Source organism: Porites lutea, chromosome 5 (assembly GCF_958299795.1).
Source record: "Porites lutea chromosome 5, jaPorLute2.1, whole genome shotgun sequence".
In the NCBI taxonomy this organism is placed as follows: domain Eukaryota; kingdom Metazoa; phylum Cnidaria; class Anthozoa; order Scleractinia; family Poritidae; genus Porites; species Porites lutea.
The window spans coordinates 19,115,247-19,135,803 of record NC_133205.1 but is presented as its reverse complement, the minus strand read 5'-3'; the positions used below and the strand labels follow the sequence as shown (position 1 = coordinate 19,135,803).

The 20,557-nt window shown below is 40.0% G+C and overlaps 2 protein-coding genes across 2 annotated transcripts in view; one reads left to right on the top strand and one right to left on the bottom strand.

The window, feature by feature from the left end:
- The first annotated feature begins 4,475 nt into the window (after nt 1-4,475).
- LOC140938032 (fibroblast growth factor receptor 1-like) lies at nt 4,476-15,853 on the top strand. The gene is made up of 5 exons (XM_073387580.1): nt 4,476-4,787; nt 8,887-9,101; nt 9,634-9,674; nt 15,298-15,394; nt 15,652-15,853. Exons 1-5 carry the CDS (start codon nt 4,476-4,478, stop codon nt 15,851-15,853), a joined length of 867 nt encoding a protein of 288 aa, XP_073243681.1.
- A 1,852-nt stretch (nt 15,854-17,705) lies between these two features.
- The window catches only part of LOC140938939 (uncharacterized), a 5,178-nt gene continuing 2,326 nt past the window's right edge, over nt 17,706-20,557 (bottom strand). The window contains exon 2 of the mRNA XM_073388470.1: nt 17,706-19,684. Within this exon, the coding sequence (XP_073244571.1) occupies nt 19,130-19,684 (555 nt within the window). The 3' untranslated portion in view covers nt 17,706-19,129. The remainder of the gene's footprint in view (nt 19,685-20,557) is intronic.

The following is a 20,557-nucleotide window of genomic DNA, read 5'->3' as shown; positions in this document are numbered from 1 at the left end:
GTACGCGTCAGTTTAAAATTGGAAGCTAACTGAGATTTTTTTTTTTGCGAAGGATAGAACGGTGCCCGAAGCAAATCGTTTTAATTCATTTCTTAGAATACTAGAAATGCAGTTTCATCGAAAGAAAAAAGACAAAAACAAACAAAAAAGCCACAAGAGCTTGTTTGAAAGTTTGTCGAAAAACACATGAAAACAGATGGAACTCAAGTACCTTGACCAGCTACGAAAGAAGACAAGTGTTGTTTCTTCATGATCGCGAAGCCATTCGCCGATCGAGTTACTCGCCGATAGATAACTGTGGCTTGTTTATCGGACATCAAGAATTTAGATCACAAGTAACCAGCTACAAATAAAGGCTATGCAGCCATTCACTAGAGCCATCGAGGCGGCAGTATAGCTTCTTTTCTCGTTCAGCGAAACAAGCTTGTGGCTTCAAACAACTTCGTAACAAGCGACCAAGGTAATAGTTTTTCTCCTTTGTTCTGCACCAAAAATCCAAATTCACAGTAATTTCGACGACTGTCACTTAAAAATTCCTTTCCTTTACATTATCTGCCAGGTTTTTATAGCTGTCCTGCTGTGTAAAATCCTAGAATCCCGATGAGTTTTTAAAAAACTAATGTTCATCAATGTTTTGATTTTTCATTCATGCAGTCCAGGCGAGTCCGTTCGCGCGTTGACAGTTTTAATAGACGTGTGACATGTGAATAGCGGAAGTCCCTTGTCTTTTCCGGTTTGTTCTAGCGAGATTTCTTGGGCGTTTTTAATAAAACAATTATTCCACTCGGGCTTGTTGGATATGAGGTGATTATAGCCAACTCGGCGCTACGCGCCTCGTTGGCTATCCATCATCTCATATCCAACGCGCCCTCGTGGAATAATTGTTAAATATATATACATTTTTTTTTTTTTGAAAATAAGAACCTGTTTTAGGATTTTAGCCTAAAATGGTTCTTATGTGAAGGGTGCTTAAAAATGAAATTTTAGCGTAACAGGTTCTTTAATGTTAGGTTCTTATACGCGGGTTTTTACTGTACCTCAGGGGGCCCATTTTAGATCTAAAATTTTGTTTTCTACTTATATGTTCTGACCTCACTGAATGTTTGCAATTTACCACACGATTTGCAATGAATAGATTAATGTAGACATAAAAACCTTCAGTGAGATCAGAACATTGATAAGGTTTCTTCCAAGGTTGGTCGTGTTCAGTTATAAGTGGTATTAGACAGGCTCCAGATTATGTCACATTATTTAAAAGTACTAAGAAGTATATAGCGCTTAAATCGATGCCCGTGTTCAAGCGAAAACCGAGCGGGCACCTTTTAACAAAACCACACATATATAAAAAATACAAAACAGAATAGGCTGCATGATCTCTTCTCAGGGCTGTGACATGATAACAGATTATTTCTTTAAACCAATTCAAAATGTTAGTGCATGCCTTCGTAATGTGTAGATTGGTCGTTCTGTTATCTGATCTTTCGAAATACGTTATTCACATGTTTCAGTCACTTGAGAACTTGGTGTGGTTTTAAATATGACCAAATTATTGCTTTACTTAGAGAACTATATTGGCTTCCCCTGGAGCATGAGTAGCGGAATTTTAAATTATTTATGTCCGAGCTATAACCATCATTTGTTTCAAACTTACAAGCCTGGTAGGAGTTCACGATCATGAACAACGAACATGTTAATTAGTGACACCCAGATCAAGGCTAAAATTTTATCGGGCGATCATGCTTTTTCGTTTGTGCCCCTAAACTTTGCAATAATTCTCCAGAGCACATAGAGTGTAAAATGGAGTTTGAATATTCGTTCTTCTAAAAGCAATCTTAAAGCTTTAAAAACCTCTTAGCGTTATTTTTATTTCGTAGTTTTGTTTAACAATTTTTCTTTTTTGTAATGTTACGAGTTTAATGCTGCTTTCTAGTCGTTTAAGTTTAAAACATTTATTTGATGACGATGACGGTGAGCCGAAAATCCTTTATGAAAGCCAACTACAAAAGCATACTGGGATGTCCCTGTCTATGCAGAGTCAATGAAAGTGAGCCAATTGGATAGATGCGTTGCGATTACAAATGTACACTCAAGGAAAGTCATATTACTGGAAATAAAGTACCCGTGGGTCGAGAATTGGGAAGCAATTAAGGAACACAAAACTTGACGTCTAGAATTAGAGAGACAAGTTTCCGGACGAAAAGATCTTCCAGTATTCCATCATGTCATATGTTGTGCTTGGTGATCGCTATATGAAGAGAACTGACGGTTTTTTCTTTGTGACTTTCTTTTATGGACGACACTTAACTTACGGAACCATTTTTTTCTCAAGCAGAAATTAGGACCTGAGCTATTGACTGTGTTATATTTTCATAGGTTAAATTTACTTTCATTTTAATTAGTTCTCTTTTTTCTTTTCATCTGGCTTTAGTTGTTTAGCACTAACTGATATCGTGTAGCGTTTACGTAGGTCACTGGATTTTCTTTAAATGTCTTTTTTTTTAGAAAATTCCACGGAGGAAGACAAACGGCAGTTAGTTCGGGAAATTGAGCTGATGAAGGAAGTTGGAACACACCGTAATATTGTGAGCATGCTTGGGTACTGGATCCAATCACCTCCCATTATGTTAATCATGGAATATGTTCCAAACGGAGATCTTCTTCAGTGGCTCAGAAACAAAAGGCAACAGGTATAATGACTTTATCGGCTGTATCAATAAAAATTTGCTGCCCTCTTTTTTGCCTTTTGTTTAAAAAATATTTTCTATCCATTCGTAATAGGGCTGCGCAAAGGTATTATTTATAGAACTCAACTCAGACAAACAAATTCCTCAATTTTGTTTGTCTTTTTGTCATTAAAATGTCAAGTTTGTCTGACTTTTGTCGTGAAAATAACAAAAATGGCAGATTTCAGAGAAACATAGCAAATTAGTCACTCTGAAGTCATTAGTATTCTGTGCTGCACTTTCTTATGAACATCGTCCTGGGCGTGTATGTTCTTTTTCTTAAATTGTGTGGTCTCTTAAGGCAGAAGGAAAATCCTCTACCTCATCACACGTCTAAAAACCATCGTCTTCAGTAAAAATAGTAAGATGCTAAACAACTAGATGCTATTCATGTATTCGGAAAACAAAGATCTGTAAATACACAAAAATTTGTATTCAACGCTGAGTTAATAAAGCCAAGCTTGCCTCGGTAGGATCAGTTAAGGTTTTGCGGGAAACTGCCCACTTATCCTTTCCCTAACCACATTTTGCCCTAAGTGAGAAGGTGATGTTAATGTTGTCTTAGGGGAGGGGTAGGTGGTCAGAAAAGACCACATACATTTTGTCTTGTTTTTCCCTTGAACTGGGCTTCGTTTTCCACATTTGGGTCTTTAATAGGATATTGGCTTTCGCTTGTCTCAACTATTCGAAAGTTTTGAGAGTACCACCTCCCCCCAGGTGGGCGTTAACCTTTTCTGGTCAGCATGAATCACGGGATTACTAATGGTGGAGCTACGCTATTGTTTGAACATGGTAACAAGAAACGAATAGTTTACTTCAACGAACGCTTTTCATTCTGGTAATTTACTTATTTTTTCTCTCATTTTCTCATGTATTCACCATAGTTGAGCTCCGCCATTTGATAAACCGTCCTTGATTCCAGCTAACAAAGGGCTTCCACTCAAAATCCCTGTCAGCTTTTCCATCCACGGTCTTTCAATGGTGGCAAGATGAGTTATTCAAATTAACCCATAACACCAGTGAGAGTTTTGCTTTTCAACCTCCGACTGACGTAGTAGAAAAGTTTCTTTTTTAAAAAACCCTTCAAAATATTTTGGTGGAGATAATGATTGTGCATCCCGGAAGCCCTGTACGAGATATGACGTCACAAGTGGCATTAGGTCAAGCCAAATATTCAAAAGCACACGTCGCGTTTTTGGGACTGTCTATCTTAAAATGTCACAGAAAATTGTAACAAAGCAGAAGAAAAGCTTTGTTTCTATTGCAGCTTAACCCATTTGAATTTTCCGTGGACGATTTAAATAAAGTTGGCCCATAAGGTATTCCCCGCTAGATTTTCAGTTTAACGTCGGTTAAGTAATCTTTCAATTCACATGGTTCCTTTTAAATGCTGGGTAAAAATATTTCGGCTAACCAGCTGATATTGTTGAAATTGTTTCTGCTGATAAAACCGTTTCATGATCAGACGGAATTCATTTCAATATTTTTTTGCAGCTTACAATGAACAAGAGTCGTCAAAGTGATGTCGTTGAAAGGCTTAAGCCTCCTGTTCCTGAGAGGCCGAAATTGGTGTCCAAGAACCTGCAAACAAAAGATGTCCTGGATGAAAACCTGAAAGAGGAGAACAGGGAAAGAAATAATGAAGAAAGTGGAAAAGACGGTGGTTATCATTCCAGTGCGACGAAGGAAATTAAAATGGACCTGGACGACGTTGAAAGAGGAATTCTAATCAACGATGCTCCTCGATCTGAGATGGAACCTTCTTGCCTAAGCCTGCGTTACAAAGATGACAAGGAGGAAGAAGAAAGTGACGATGTCAACACGTCATTTCAACAAAATGAACGGCGAAAGGGGTCGGTTACGTTGGTGATGGTGTTACCTTCGATCAGTATTGCCCATTTCTCCAAAGAAAAAGGGCTCACTCCCGCTGAGCCTTTGAGAAACGTCGAAGAAAAGATCACCATCGAGAAAGAAGAAGGCAGCTGTGAAGGCAAGGAAGATGATGAAGAAGACATTTCTGGGAAAGAAGTTCTTTGTTATGCGTGGCAGATTGCTAAAGGGATGGTAAGAACTTTTTCGACTGAAGAATGTCTTAAGCAATTTAGACATCGTTTGCAAATCACAAAAATCTGCCTCTTCCCGGTATTTAAAATACTTTACTACTAGTTTTTTTCTGTGTCTGCAAGTATTATGCTATCCGGACATGAGGCGGCAGATTTTTGAAGCATTCAAATTGCTGCGTTAATTATAACAGACCATTACAGGGCTAACTACTATCTTGCTGAATTTTTCGTGAAACATAGCACATATAAAATTGAGCCATTTGATTTAAAAAAGGTCAAAAACGAGTTTTTTTATAGCCTGAGAAGCCTAAAAATCACATGGAGCCGTCGTGAAGGTATCTATTGAAAAATCAGGTCTGTTAGTATTTTCGAAAAGGTGTCTAATGAATACAGCCATATGACCTGAATAAGGCTAAGCCATCAGTTATTTGATTTGAATCGTACAAGCCTGACATTCAGGGACGTAGCCAGCTTTTTTGGCTAGTTGTAGGCCTGGCTGACTTTCATTTCCAACTATCCCGAAAATTGCGCGTATGACCGGTACGCACTGACTTCACCAACACTCTGAGCTCTTATGTTTTTTAGCTCAACCCAACGACGCATAATTTATTACAAGCGGTACGGTGATCAAACCAAAAATTTGAAGGCCCAGGACTACAGGGCTATGGGCTAGTTACGCCCCTGAGAAAAGAACAGAAGTAGAGGAAAGAAAAAGCAATGGTATAAATTTGTTTTGGGGACTGGATGACTGAGCAGCAAGGACTTTCCAGGTAAATACTCCTGTAATCGGAATCTTGGAAAGCACAAAAAAACGGTCTGCAAGTAGAACTGAAGGCTGAAAGGATTACTTTTTGCAAACGGCCACCATGATGGTATTTGCTAACTATTGGCAGCTCATTTGATATATCTGGTGGCTCAGCTGTATATTTGGCTTTTTGGTTTCGCAAATAACACCCTCCCGGTGATCCACATAACTCTGCCTCATCCGATAATTGCTGTATATTCATTTGTATGCATGAACATTATTAACGAAAAAATCTAATCTGTAAATAAATAATGTTCCCTGAGGTGTACGTTTTGGATAACTTCGAAATAGAAATCAGCAGTATAGTAAGAACCAAAAGTTTTTTTTTCTTTTTCGGGCGTGGCGGTCTAAGGAGGGCTTTATTCCACTCACCATAAGTCTCTCTGAAAAACAGCATTTAATTAACTGTCACTGGTGTCAACGGGCTTTCTTCCGCGATTGAAATCTTAACTGAAAACCTTATTTTTCAGCCAATATTCATTCCTTCGAGTTATCAAGGGTAAAATTGTATGAAAGTGATCTGAAGGGAAACAAAAATTACTTTGAGTTAGCGCGAGTTTCGAGTTATCGAGGGTTCGAGTTACCGACGGTAAATTACAGTAAAGGAAATCCAGGGGAAATCGATTCTGGTTCGAGTTAGCACAAGGTTCGAGTTAGCGACGGTTCGAGCTGGAGTCGACTGTAGTTCACTTAGCTTGTTCAACTTTGACGGCTTTTTGTGCTGAGAAGTATACGTCGCGGGGATTTCTTGGCCAATTCCTTAATTTGTTTCTTGTTTTCCAACAGCTGTGACGGAAATCCTCCCTCCATTCTTCATGAATAGACCGACGATCACTTCCTCCAGCTCTCCGGACCGTTTGCCAGGCACAGCTTGCAGTAGCCTGTTCCAGTGTCTTAATAGTAAGGGTGGCACTGGCAAAAATAAGGCAAAAAAGCGTAAGGCACCGGCAAAAATATAAAAGCGTGATCTAAGAAAAAGGGGCGGTGGCGGCTATCTTTGAGCCTGGAACAGACGTTTCATTTCACTTGGTTGCTTTTCCGCCAGGTAGTTAAATCGGGAGTTCGTCCCCCTGCCATATCGTAATATATAGATTTAGCCAGGGCTAAAAGCGAAGCTCCAATTTTAATAAATTTATAATTTAAATCAAACAATAAACTTTTAATCCACAAATCATTTAACTTAAGGGCACATTCATGTGACTTTTGAGGGAAAGGCTTAGTTATTTTAGAGTGAAACATCTTACATCGAATTGATAACCTTATATGTACACCCAAAAAATAGCAAACATCTTCGATCACACTCAAGATCACAGTAGATTAGGCCTCGAAAACAAATTCTTGGAAAACAAATCACGCCCAATTTTTTTGCGTTCGACAGGTTTACTTTACAAATTCTTGCCAACAAATCTGGGGGTGTTTAAACCAACCTTTTATAATTTTTATACACCACATTTGAGGTGAAACAGTACTATTTATCATACAGAGCTCGGACAGAATGCGGTATTTCACAATTTTTCAAGACAAATTGCACTCAGTCAATATTCAGGACGAGCCAAACCGTTAAAAAATTTCAGAAAATTTCCAAAATCACCCATACGGCCAGCTGGTTCTCGTTTCTATAGTGCGAGCTGTCAGTGTGGTCGAGTGTTTGAATGAACTTTAACAGAGTTACGCTTCAACATAATAGCGAATTTATTATTATTTGTTTTGTTATTAAATGGTTTCAGTTATAACGATGTGTAATCTTATAAAGCGTTTGATACGCGCGACATTTTTGAGTACTCCTGCAAGCGATGGTCATGAACGTTGAAAACAAACGGCACGGACAAGCGATTAAAATTGCAAGAGAGACTACTAACAATCAAAAAAAGAGATATAATTCCGTGAAACATTTAAAGACACAACAATTTTCATTCACGAAGACAAGTATTAAAGTGTCTCTAAAAATCCTAAGTCTTTAAGCGTTAAGCTTAAGTTTATGTTTCAGCCGGTTTCCCGGCGCGGTGTTTGCTGTTTTCGAAGGTGAGCTCCTCGAGGCAAGAAAATCGCTCAAAGTTTTCTTTCTACAGCCAAATTTATAACTACATATTCTTCGGAACGTTTTCTTTCTATTTGTGGTGAGCAAATATATCTGAAGGCTTTTTAAAGTTCTGTAAGCTTATATCAAACCTGATACTAGGTCAGATCATTGACTCAAATCCTACAAACGTGCATAAACTTGCCGCATAAACTGTCAGCGTGAACTGTGCAAGACTTCATGAAATACAAACATCAAATACAATAATTACTTAGGCTTACCATTCGAGATTCAGTTCCTGAAAGCTATCAAGGGACTTTTAAACCCTCTTACGCATTAAGCAAGGTGAAAAACGAAAACGATGCCATCCGAAATCGAATTACCGAATTTTGACAAGCGACGTATTTCTCAACCAAAACCCAGTAAACAAACCAGCCATGAATAACAGAAGACACTTCATAGCAGCTGTATCTCATTTTGTACATCCAGAGGAAAAAGACAGTTAAAACATCACAAGTTGACACAAAACTCTGTCAGCTTCAGCTGTCAAAGTAAACTACTTTCAAGATGCTGCATAATTTTTCCGCATGAACTCACCTGTCAAATTTTGACCAATCAGAGTATAAAAATTGGACGTAGAGCGTGACCAACGCGTGACCATGGTAAGATAAGGTCTTCCCCGCCTGTACTTTTAAAAAAACTGGATGAATTTTCGCTTCCGAGGTCAGTTTGAAATCAAAATCCTAATAGTGCGGGGCCATAGTGACAAAAACACAACATATTTGATATGAATCCTTGGAAAAAATAAACTTGAGCCTGCGATCATTTGAAACTGGTAATTTGTCAGCGGATAACTTTAAAAAAATACTCGACCTCGATGGGTGGACACTTGAGCCCGTGGTACGGTCAGGTGATACTGGTCAGCCGATACCCTGTTTTGATAGCTGTCAATCGATCACAGCATTGATGTGCAGCCTGTGCAATTAGTTTTCTCTTGGGCTCCCAAACTAGCCAAAAGTGTGAGATTAAACATTGGTTTTCCTGTGGTGCGGACGGACGGACGGGCTGTCGGTGTACGGTCACGTGATTACCAAATTTTCTGGGATGGGTAGATTTACTTAGCAATGGGGCTCCGCCCACGCGCGCGCTTCGCGCGCACGTGGAGCTCCGCTAAAATCGAGCTTCCATTTTAATTTCATATTGGAAATTTTTTCTTGATCTAAAGGTATCTGGTAACTAAAAATTGTTTGAGAAATAATTTCGTCATTTCTCTTCCAGGAATACTTGGCCAGCAAAGGATTCATTCATCGTGACCTAGCAGCCCGTAATATCCTACTTGGTGAGGACAGAGCGGTGAAGATTGCTGATTTTGGTTTGTTACGCCACGCAAATGAGAGTGAAATATACGAAGTTAGGAGCGTACACAAGCTACCAATGAAATGGATGGCACCTGAAGCGCTGGAAAGCGGCATTTTTACTTTCAAGACTGACGTGTAAGTATATGTTAACGAGGTCACAGTTGGGCCAAGCTTAGGCTTCCTGTAATGCAGTGTGAAGTTGAGATTTTAGATAACATAGACCTTGCAATATACTGTTTAGAACTGTCTGGAAAAAAAGAGCACAATTTTGATCATGACACTGTCTACATTAGCGGTTATCACTCTATCTAAAGAAATACTCAAGTGTTTGGACAATATTAGCCTGTTCCAGGCGTGAATCTTGAAAATAAGATATATAAGCAGAAACCTTGAGCCGATGAAGTTAATCTGAGACCATCTTGGGTACTAGATTCCACGCTCCACATCCCGCATTCCAGATACTAGATTCCGGATTCCAACTTAGTGTATTCCAGATTTCAAAAGGCCTAGATTCCAGAATTTCATAGTTAGCCGGATTCTGGACTCCAAAGTCCATGACTCCAAACAAAAATTTCCTGGATTACCATCCATGGGGCGAGATAAACAAAACTGATATTTCTATGAATTTAATTCTTGCTATTTCTTTATCTGCTTCCTTTTATTGCAGATGGTCGTTTGGAGTTGTTTTGTGGGAACTAGCCACCATGGGTAAGCTAGTTTTATAAATCTTTGTATACTGATGCTGGTAGAATAATACTCTAGTCATTTTCCTATACCCGAAGGAATTGAGAGGAATCCCCAATGACAGTAGTTAGGGAAAAGCTGACTGTTCAGTTTTCGGATAGCAGTCACGGGTATGCTACGCCAAAAGTGACAAAATATCGAAGATGAAACTTTATAATTCAAATCCACCAATTCACTATCAAGATCGATAAAATTACCATCAATTTGCTTGTTGAATGTGTCAAGATTGTAGAATTTAATTTCAATTCCCACGTGTTTCATGTCATGTATCAAGAGACACGTTTTCTAAATCAAGATGCATGTTTTTTTAAATCAAGAAGGGAGACGACAATTTTTGATCAGTTTTGTTTCCGAGAGGGACTGAAACCGAGCACACAGGTTGGAAGTGTTGACGGGCCTGCACGACTCCTGCAGCTCGCAAATAGATTGGTCTTAAAACCTTTATAGTTTAGCTCTTACTTGAGTGTCTTTTAGGGATTTTCCTTTGCGATATGAAATGAGGGGAGGTTCCTTAAAGATGTTAAAGATGAGATATGGTTGGTTCTGTATAAGGTGCCATTTCCCCTTGAGTATGTTCTTGAGGTTGGGCAACGCAGGGTGGTATTGCGTTACAATGGGTAGTATTTTCTTACTTGCATTTTTGTTTCTCTGTTCTAGTGCTTTCTTTCTGTCTGCGAAAATGACCTCTGAGAGATGTTTTTCTACAGTTGTAGCTGGATGGGTAATCTCTCTTCTTGAGGCGTGTTGAAAAATTCCTCATGTTCTCTTCAAAAGTGATTTCAGAGGAATTTGTTCTTAGAAGCCTTAAAGCTTCTCCTTTGATGAAGCCTTTTGTGACGCCTGGTGGGTGACACGAATACAAATTGGTGTATTGGAATGTTTCTGTAGGCTTGAAGTGTGTTCGCACGTCAAGGATAGAATCCTTGTTGAATCTGACACCTTTGTACCTTTCGTGTCCAAGAATGCAGTCTCTGTTTCTGATATTTCAGCCGTGTGTGAATTTGATTGTGGGATGGGAGTTGTTCTGCTCTGTATGAGTATTTCTTTTTCTATTTTGGCCATGAAGATGTTAGCAAAGGCTACGGCCATTTTCGTGCCCATGGCTGTTCCATGGGTTTGAAGATAATCTTTCTCGTTAAATTGGAACGAGTTTTCTAGTAGTATCAGACTAAGCATTTCGCTTAAAAACCTGGTAGGGACTGGAGGGTTTCCTTGGTGAAATTCTTCGTATGCAAGGCATACAGTGGTAATACCCTCTCGTTGTGTTTTTTTTTTTTTTGTATAGGCTTGTGACGTCCATTGAAACATGTATGGCACTTTTAGGCAGTTTAATCCTCTTGATGAAGTTAATAAAGTCTGTCGTATCTTTAAGATACGAAGGTTGTAGTTGTGCTATTGGCTGAATAAGGTGGTCAACAAATGCTGAGATCCGTTCTGTAGGTCCGGAACACCCTGATATAATAGGTCTTCCAACAGGTGTCGGTTTGTGGATTTTAGTAAGTGTGTAAAACACGGTGATTGGCGGAGGATCGGGCGTAAGGGAGAGCCATTTAGCCGTCGTTTTATCAATGTGGCCTTCTGAGAGCAGTGTTTTAATAAGTTGTTGAGCTTTTTTGGTTTTTAGTTTCAACCACTGGTTTGTATAGAGGTCGGTAGTTATTTAAATCATCAAGCAGAACCTGACCTTCGTTTAGTTTGTCCTGTCTGCTCATCAATACACTGGTGTAAAGCTTTTGTTGCGCGATAACTCTTTGAGAGCTTGGCGCTCTCCCGTAGATATATTATCTTTTGGCTTGTCAAATTCAATACTTACGAGCTCTAATTTTACCTCCTCTCCGGGAAGGTCTCCAGAGCTACAGATAGCTGGACTGGTGGTTCCCAGTCCGACTTCACGTGGAAAGGATGAGGTTCGTTTTCTTCCCCGTGAAAAATATATTGTAGTCGTATTCGTCTCGCAAATTGATTGAAATCCGCGAGAAGCTGGCGCCTGATAAGATTTTCTTTTGTCACGGGTGTAGGGATAAACTTTAGACCACGCGATAGTAGAGTAATTTGCTTATCTGTCAGTTGTTCATTTGACAGGTTTTTGATGTACTATTTGCGTGACTCAATGGCGTTAAAAAAGCGCTTTTTGTCTTTGATTTTTCTCCACCCTTTTCTTTTGCGGTTTTTGGCCGCTTTGTTATCTCTGCGGTTTGCTTTCCCTTTTCCCCTTACTTCTAAGGAGTCTTATAAGAGACAAGAGTAAGATTCACTTTATAATTGTTTATTCGCACACACTTGTGATCTCATTTGCTCTAACAATACATCGACTTCGCTAATCTTGGTCTTCAATTTACATTGCCATCTTTGTTGACAGTTTTCTTTTTATCCGGTGATTGCGTTTTCTGGTGAGACGTCTGCTTAGTATTCCTATATTATTCCTTACAGTATTCCTGCGAGATTTATTGTTAATCGTTCTGCGCGCCTGTGGTGATATTTCACCAGCGCTTCTACGAGAGCCTGTTCTGCTTTCTTTCTGGTCGAGCCTATCTCGTTCTTAAATCGCCGCCTCAGTTCTTCGTCAGGTGTTGACACGTTCGAGATGTGTTCGAGATGTGTTAACTCCTTGTGCTGCTCGAATGATTCTTCTGACAAGTTCTTCGATTCCTTCCTCCGCCATGTCTCACGCGGGAGGGCGGGAATGGGCTAGAATTTGGCAGATTTTTAGGTTTCAGTCCCTCTCAGAAACAAAACTGATCAAAAATTGTCGTCTCCCTTCTTGATTTAAAAAACATGCATCTTGATTGAGAAAACGTGTCTCTTGATACATGCAGGAGCCTCCTGATAATGACATGAAACACGTGGGAATTGAAATTAAATTCTACAATCTTGACACATTCAAAAGGCAAAAATCCATCTTGATCGTGAATTCGTGGATTTGAATTAAAAAGTTGCACCTTTGATATTTTGTCACTTTTGGCGTAGCATACACGGGAAGAATCGAACCGCTTTATAAAAGAAGCCATTCTCGCATAATGTCGTGATTGATAAACAACTAGAAAAAATAATAGGCTAACTTCCGCCGCTCTCCCAGCCGTCTTTACCGGGGAGGAGCGCAGGCTCATAATAATCCAGCCTATAAGTGGAGTGGGAGGTCATCTAATTAAGACAGTTCGCTTTGCGGATGATAAAGCAACCTTAGCCAGTTCAGTTAAAGGTCTGCAACTTATGATGGGTAAAATGCAGGAAAACTCCGGGAATATGATATGAAGATCAATGTTAAGGCGACTAAGGTGAAGAAAATCAGTAAGAGGCCTGGTGAGGAATTCACGATCTTTCTTGAGGGTAAACAGTTAAGTCAAGAATCGTCTCTCTTTAACTACCTTGGGAGCCTCATTACACAGGATGGATCCCGTGCAAAATAAATTAGATCGAGAATAGCCCGAAAACGCGTTTACTAAGAAAAAAGAACTGCTGACAAAAGCTTTCAGCGCGCTAGCCTTTGCCTGAAGAAGATAATTATAAGGACGGTCATCTGGGGTACTTTTCTGAATGGAGCCGAATGATAGACCTTAAAGAAAGAGGATCTGCGAAGGCTGGAGAGCTGTGGGATGTGGCTTTGGAGAAAGCGTTTTAAACATAACTTGATCTGTACCCTGCGAGCGGAGGCTACATTTTTGCGGTATGAGCTGGCGTGCGAAAAGTAGCCTCTGCCGACAACCTTTCAATTTTCTATCGTGCATGCGCAAAATTCGTCACGCGATTCGCAAGCAACTGGTTCGTCATATCTGCGTGAGTTTCGCGGGAATCAAACTTGCGAAAACTACCTGCGAACTACTCTCCTGGAGCTTTTGTTTTGTTTTTCTGCTTCGCCCCTTCTGGTTTTAAGTATTTTAGCCGCAAAATTTCCACGGATCGTCTTTTTTAGGAAAGTATTTTTATGCTATCAACTGTAGTAAGTTCTGTCTGTTTTGCGGGGAGCACATTTTTCCGGCTTTAAAATGAAATTCGCAGACAACGCTACGCAGAAGTGATGCTTGAAATAAATTGGATGCTGTAATCTCACGATTGTGTTTTAAACTAATGTTATGAATGAACATAGACGAAACAGTAGTCAGAAAAATTATTTATCGAAAAATTTTAAGCGAAAACCCATAATTTTATCCTTAAAAGCAATTCGCGTAATACTAACTGGATCGTGGATCATTTCACGCGAGTAAAAGCTGCCGAAGACATCAAATAACAACGCCAAAATCCGTCTCAAGTCGTATAAAACATCTATGAAACAACTATAAATACTTAAATTTCCATTTAAAAACGGAACTTCCTTGACCATTAATGTGTAAGTTGTACCTGAAAATTCTTTTAAAACTTTGCCGCTTTGGTTTCTTTTCAGAACAGGACAAGCGTTCCTTCGTGAAGAAGCCAACCAGGTTGAAGTCCTTGAGGGCGAATCAGTGTTCAGTTAAAAGCTTTTTTTCTGCTTTTTCCACTAAAAGAAAACTGATCGATGATTTTTTTGAACATTCCGGTTCCCATCTGTGTCTTAAAACAGTGCATTTAACCTCGCATTGAGAGGCGGCACAAAAATAACCGCAGTATCCATTTTCTTTTCCTGGCAAACAAAAACTACCATATGATAAATTAACGATCTTTACACGGTCCCGTAAGAAGCACCGGCAGCAGCTTGTTTCGGTATTCCGACAGCTTTAAAATACAGAGCTTATTCAAGTTGTTGACGACGCTCTTTTAAATACATAAACAGGGATTTTTCCTGTTGCTACGTTTGAGCTGTGTTGATCCGCGTTCGTATGCGAGAATTTGGCGCGAAGGGATGCATGAAGGCGCAATAATAGTCAGTGTTCATTCGCTGACTCAAGACTCACGCAATCCGCAATGCTCTAAACCGGTCAAGAACAAGAAAAAACCCGGTTTTGTTAATTTATTTGTCCAGATTTCTGGACGGATTTGAGCGGTTGTCGGCAGAGGCTACTTTTCGCACGCCAGCTCATACCGTGAAAATGTAGCCTCTGCTCTTAGGGTACTTGATCTGACAAAGTCTGTAACGAAGAAGTATTGAGGCGTGTAGGTGAGGAGAGGGCCATCACAGCTTTTATCAACAGAAGACAGAGAGTCTGGCTTGGTCAAACCCTACGACATAGTGATCATGTCCCATTAGTTATTGAGGGAAGAATACGAGGAAAGAGACCACCTGGAAGACCTCGAGCGGGAATGCTGGATAGAGCGAAGGATGGCAGCTCTTACGTAGCGGTCAAGAGGCGTGCCTCACATCGAGAACCACGAGGAAGGACTTGCCTGTGGGCAGATCAAATAGCCTGTTGAAAAACGGAAACAAAAGGGCTTTTACATCTCATTTTGTATTCGAAACAGAAATGATGCGATATAAAGCAAGGTGCGACGGTGCGACGTGGTTTAGAACATAAATAACGCGATTTAGAACAGATATGATTGTGTGATTCGCAAATAAATCACACTGCTGAGAGCCAATCAGATTGAAGGGATCACCAGCGATTTCAAAATGAAAAATAAGAAAAGCCCAAAAATCTTTGATAAGACAGCATTGATCTTTATTTTGTTATTTTAGGGGGTAGACCATACCCTGGGATAAGCCCTATGAGGCTATGCAGTTTACTAAAATCTGGATATCGGATGGAGAAACCCAACACGTGCAGCGATGAAATGTAAGTCAGAATAGAAATAATAAAAGACCACCGAATAGAGGGCACGATGAAGGAATACTTACAAAGTCCTTCAAACAGTTTTTTTTTCTAAAATTGTCAGCCTTTTCGAGGAGTGGAAACTTCAGCTCGCCTCTTTCCTTTACGTTGCCCCCATTCTAAAAAGAGCCTATGGAACATAAGTGTATTCAATATTCAAAGTAAATGGGCACATATCTTTGTGTAGTGGTATTTTTAACTATGTTTTCCTTTTTCAACAGATACAAATTGACGATGGACTGCTGGAAGGAGGATGCAAATGAACGACCCTCATTCGCTCAACTAATACCGATACTGGAAGAGATGATGACAGAAGATACCCCTTACTGTTATTTCAGACTATTGGATCAGAGCCAGCCATGTTACCGTGAGGCATCCGCTTCTAACACCAGTAAAACTAGTACTCTTGATACGAAGCTGTAATTTCTGTAGGGGCTCTATGGTTTAATTTTTTTTCTTTAGATTATTATAGGGGTCTCGGGAGGACTCCAATATAAAGGAAATGCTTGACGGATAAGTAATTTAATAATTGCAGTTGCACCGTCTGCAACACCAAGAAACTATACCCATAAACTGAACACCGTTGTTTTCATCTTCACTGTTTGCCAGTATTCATAACCAGTCTCCTCAGTTACGATCACAAACGGCAGCCAAAGTAGAACACTCTCTAACTCATTATGACAACGTCTTTTCGAAGTAGATATTTCTTTACCCACAACCCTAAAGCTACAGGCAAACGGACGCAACAACTTCCAACAATGTTAAACAATGTTGCGAGTTATTGGCCAACACGGTTACGTCCGTTTGCAGGGGGTTAAGTGATACATTTATAGTTAAAAATATTGGCTTTTTGTCTTGCACAGTCAAAGTGAGACCACAAACTGTAACGTCTACGTCTAAGAGAGACGAGCAACCCCGTCATTTTCACATTGGAATTCCCTTGCCCACCAAGGAACAGGACAGAGATGACGAGCGCAATTAAATGTTTAATGGGTTGTTAAAATAAGATACCTAATAATTTTTTAATTTCATTTGAAAGACATCGAGAAAATACTGAATAGCACTGGTAATATAACAATTGTAGGGACTAAAATCGGTTCATCCTCTACAAATGACTATTAAGTTGTTAGTAGTTCGGATTGCTTCTTTTACTTTTTTAGTCTGTCCACACTATACTGGAAATAGATTTTCGTGTCGACATGAAAATGTATCCGGCAGTATGAACGACAACCGTATAGAACTGGAACAAGTCGTCCACACGTATCGAACATCGCACCAGAGCGGTCGGTTGGCCGAGAGGCCAGTTTTGTGAACTAAATCCCAGTGCTCTCTCCTAAAAATAAACTTTCATATCAGGTGGGTCCCAGCCTATGCTCGCTCCTACTCATTTCACTTGAAAACATGTTCACACTGCGACGAAAAGTGGCAGAAACCTATCCCGGTGATATGTGACGATCCACTTTTCAAGATCGGCGGTGGCGTAACGCAGTTTCGCTCCTTAACAGAAATAGCCGGAAAATCACTGTTCTTTTATGTGAACTGACAAAAGCAAAATCCGCTATTCTTTTTCAGCGTCGGTGCGAGGGCTATCAGGTATAGTGTGGCTGATCATAGCCTTCAGAGTTCCTCAGACGCCAGATATTAACCTACCAAATAATTCCGTGGCTACAATTCAATGTTACAAACGTTTCAATTGGCTAGGTTAGATTACAACATTGCCACTCGCTATCAAACATGTCATGTCATGTTAGAGAAACGAACTATTGACTCAAAAATGTGTGATCAGGAGTAAGGTGATAAAAGGCACTTCGGTTCACCATAACAATATTGCGACAGTAGAAAAAATTATTGTAGAGACCTTTGCTGGTGTTGAATAATAATTATAGTGATTATAGTTTAGATTTTTGTGTTCTTTCAAATAGTGTCATTAGCAGATCACTTGGGAAACCCACGTCTGGGTATGAAAAGTGAAGATTCGGATTATCAGGGCAGTTCGGAAAAAATAACATTCCATTTCCGACCAATGCTGCCAATACAATAAGCAATGCAGGAACCTTTGTTACAATTTCTACAGCTAAGGTCTGGTTTGGAAGTCAGTATATATAACACACTATTCTCTACAGGCACACAATCAGGGTCAGAGACGGGAAAGAAGTTATCCACCTCGGCGTTCATCCGATACCCACCCTCGATCTGCATAATTTATATAATTCTTTTACTTAATGGCTCATACGCCAGGAACGAAGTCAGCACCAGCAAGAACGTTTCAATGGTCAATTTATACAACTATACATTTATTCATTTAATACATATTGCGTATTTACATAATAATATTGCTTCATTTTATAATGATAATAATAAATTATTGAATGGCAGGAGTAAGATAAAATATTGTAGGGGCTTCGGTATGAATGGGGTCACTGATATATCGTGCTATTATTCCAACTCATAGCCAGGCCAAGAAAACCAGAAGAAACGAAAGTCATCACCCTTCTTCCTCGTGTTCTCAGGACATGACGTCAATGGATATATCGACAGTGGCCTATTTCATAAACGAATGTCCAGCTTTTGTCAGTTTCTATATATTTTATGTCATTCTTTAAAATAAATTAACGGCTTTTAAACTTTATCTGAGTTTGTGGTCATTTCTGAGTGATACGCTGAGAATCTCGAGAAAAGCAATCTCCCTGTTCCCCACAGGACAGGCTATTCAGCCTAATGATTCAAATTAGAGGAAAAGGGAGACCATTATGTTGTATCTTTGTGTGCTAAGAGGTTAATCCGAATTACACGTGTGCTTGATCACATGCCTTACATGTCGCAAAAGGCAAAACAGGTAGTGCAAGATCTTTTTCTCGTACCAGCTAACTGATAAATAACCAATTGTCTAGTCTGTGTATACAGCAACCCCTTAGGAGTTTTCCTCAGGAGGGCTATTTTGAATGGACCGCCACAAATTAAATATCATAATTGGACTGGAGAGCGAACTGAGTGAGACAATTTAAGCATGAGTCAAAAACGAGGGTTGTAAAAGAGCCGGCCACTTGGGCTCTCTAAGAAAGGGCATGACAGATTTCGGAAAATATATTGGAAGTTGGTGCGACAATAAAAATGCTTGTGGAAGATGTGAAACGTCGAACGCTTGGCAAAATTCTTGAAACAAGACAACCTCTCTGACCATGACTCCTAAAACAAGCAAAACGACCCGTTCTATTTATTCTTCCTTTTTATATCTGCCTTAGGATAACAATATTCTAATCTTAGTAATATTCTACTTCACCATAACCGTAAGTGGAACAACTTGACCACCATATTTTTGGCAAGACCGCAGCAGTCTTTATAGGGCAAATTACGTTTTTTTAAGTAAACGACAGAACTATGCGCCTTAAAATACAAGAATTTACAGTAGTTCTGTAAAAGCAACCAAGGATTTGCCAAGAAGAATAAAGCTGCGACTGGATTTGGGAGTTCTCGTCAAGTATTTCCACAACATTTAACAAAGATATTTTTGTACTTGTATACCAATTACGAGCCATTCGTTGTAAACCAAGAAAGGTTCAATAACTTTGACGGTTCTCCACAAAGTATTTTTCTACCAGCACCCCCGAAAACCAAACGAATTCATACTCCAGTGATCCTTAAAAACGGACCTTCAATTCCATGGAGTGAGGAATGCGTGAGGTTCTCGAGGGGCCTTAGTTATGCCAACTGAGAATCTAATACGCCATATTTCCCATATTTCACGGGACCAGGAAAAATGTTCTTTGCGGCGCCTTTCTTAGGGTAATAACAATCTGGTGGGCGCTTCAACATCACGCCAAACTCGGACGAAAGGGTCGGTGCTGGTGGTGGTGGTGCAGGTTTTTGAATTGATGTATTCTCTGGAACTAACTCAAGACTCTTTGCTCGGGATAAACCCGGATTATTTGGTCTCGGCGAGCTTTTGCTCGCTTGGCTGAGTTCGCTTCTTGCGGATATATTGGGATCACTATGGACAGTGGAAGGTTTTGATTGTTTCCATGGATTGTGAAGGCCACCAAAGAACCCACGAGCACGCGAGAAAAGCAGCCCAGCTGTACGACTGACAACTCTTGCTGACCTAGGTGCGTCAGCACTAGAATGACTTTCAGGGGAAGGCTCGGGTCCGTTGGACGTTTCATAGCTAGGACTGTCAGGCAGAAGTTCAGGTGTACTGGACCCTTTACGCTTGCGATGACGTTTCTTCTTACTCTCACTGGTATTGAAGGTATTACCCTACAAGAAATAGAGTACTACAGTTAGTAATCATTTCTAGATTAAGAGTGTTTCTCAATAGTGACCGTTAGATTCTAAGACGACGACGACTACAAGGAAGAGATTTTGTCAATGGCAAGAAGTGCGAGGCGTGAGCCAACATCATTTTGGCGGGAAAACGTGACAGCCGTGGTCATTCTACTACGCGTTTTAACGAGAATGTCATGGAGGCGGAAATAAGTTGTCAAATGTTAGAAGTTTTATCATTCTGCGATCGGGAGAGGGCTCAAACTCCTTCAATAAAAATAACCGTTCTAACTTTTCTAGTAAAAAAGTGCAATAAAACTTTTCGGGATTACTATTTTCTGAGAAGAGGCAAAAAAAGCTCTGAGTCGTCCATACTCACAAATCTAAAGGTCTCTATTTTAGAATTGCTCCCTGCGAAAGAAATTCGAGCTTGATCAAAGTGGTGCAATATTTGTCGTGTGAGGAAGCAGCATGAAATCAGAGACAAGAAATCCTACTATCCTGTAAATACAGCCTACTCACATCGCTCCACGCCGTCCGGTCGGGACATTTATTAGGGAGTTTAAGATACGGCGACTACGGACTACGACTACGGTTAAACATGCTATTGCGCTTGATCAAAACCACGTGACTGTTCATTTTTCCCGCGTAGTCCTGCGGCTACGGTGAGTTGTTGAGCTGTTCCGCGTAGTCGGGACTACGGAGAACATTTTGCTCGTATTTTGCCGTCTCGGTAATTCAAGAATCTCTTCTTTTCGTAAAAAAGTTTTCAACTCACCTGCTGAAGAGGGAAGCGAAATATGTAAGTTGTGTCTAATTTCTGCTCAGATTTACGCTTTTAATCCACTGTTGTGACTACATTTTTAT

Excerpts from the sequence above, each read along its gene's own strand:
- LOC140938032 (XM_073387580.1), top strand. The coding sequence starts at position 4,476 with ATGGAACCTTCTTGCCTAAGCCTGCGTTACAAAGATGACAAGGAGGAA. Across the intron at positions 9,675-15,297 it reads GTGGGAACTAGCCACCATGG|GGGGTAGACCATACCCTGGG; the intron begins GTAAGCTAGTTT and ends TTGTTATTTTAG. Across the intron at positions 15,395-15,651 it reads AACACGTGCAGCGATGAAAT|ATACAAATTGACGATGGACT; the intron begins GTAAGTCAGAAT and ends CTTTTTCAACAG.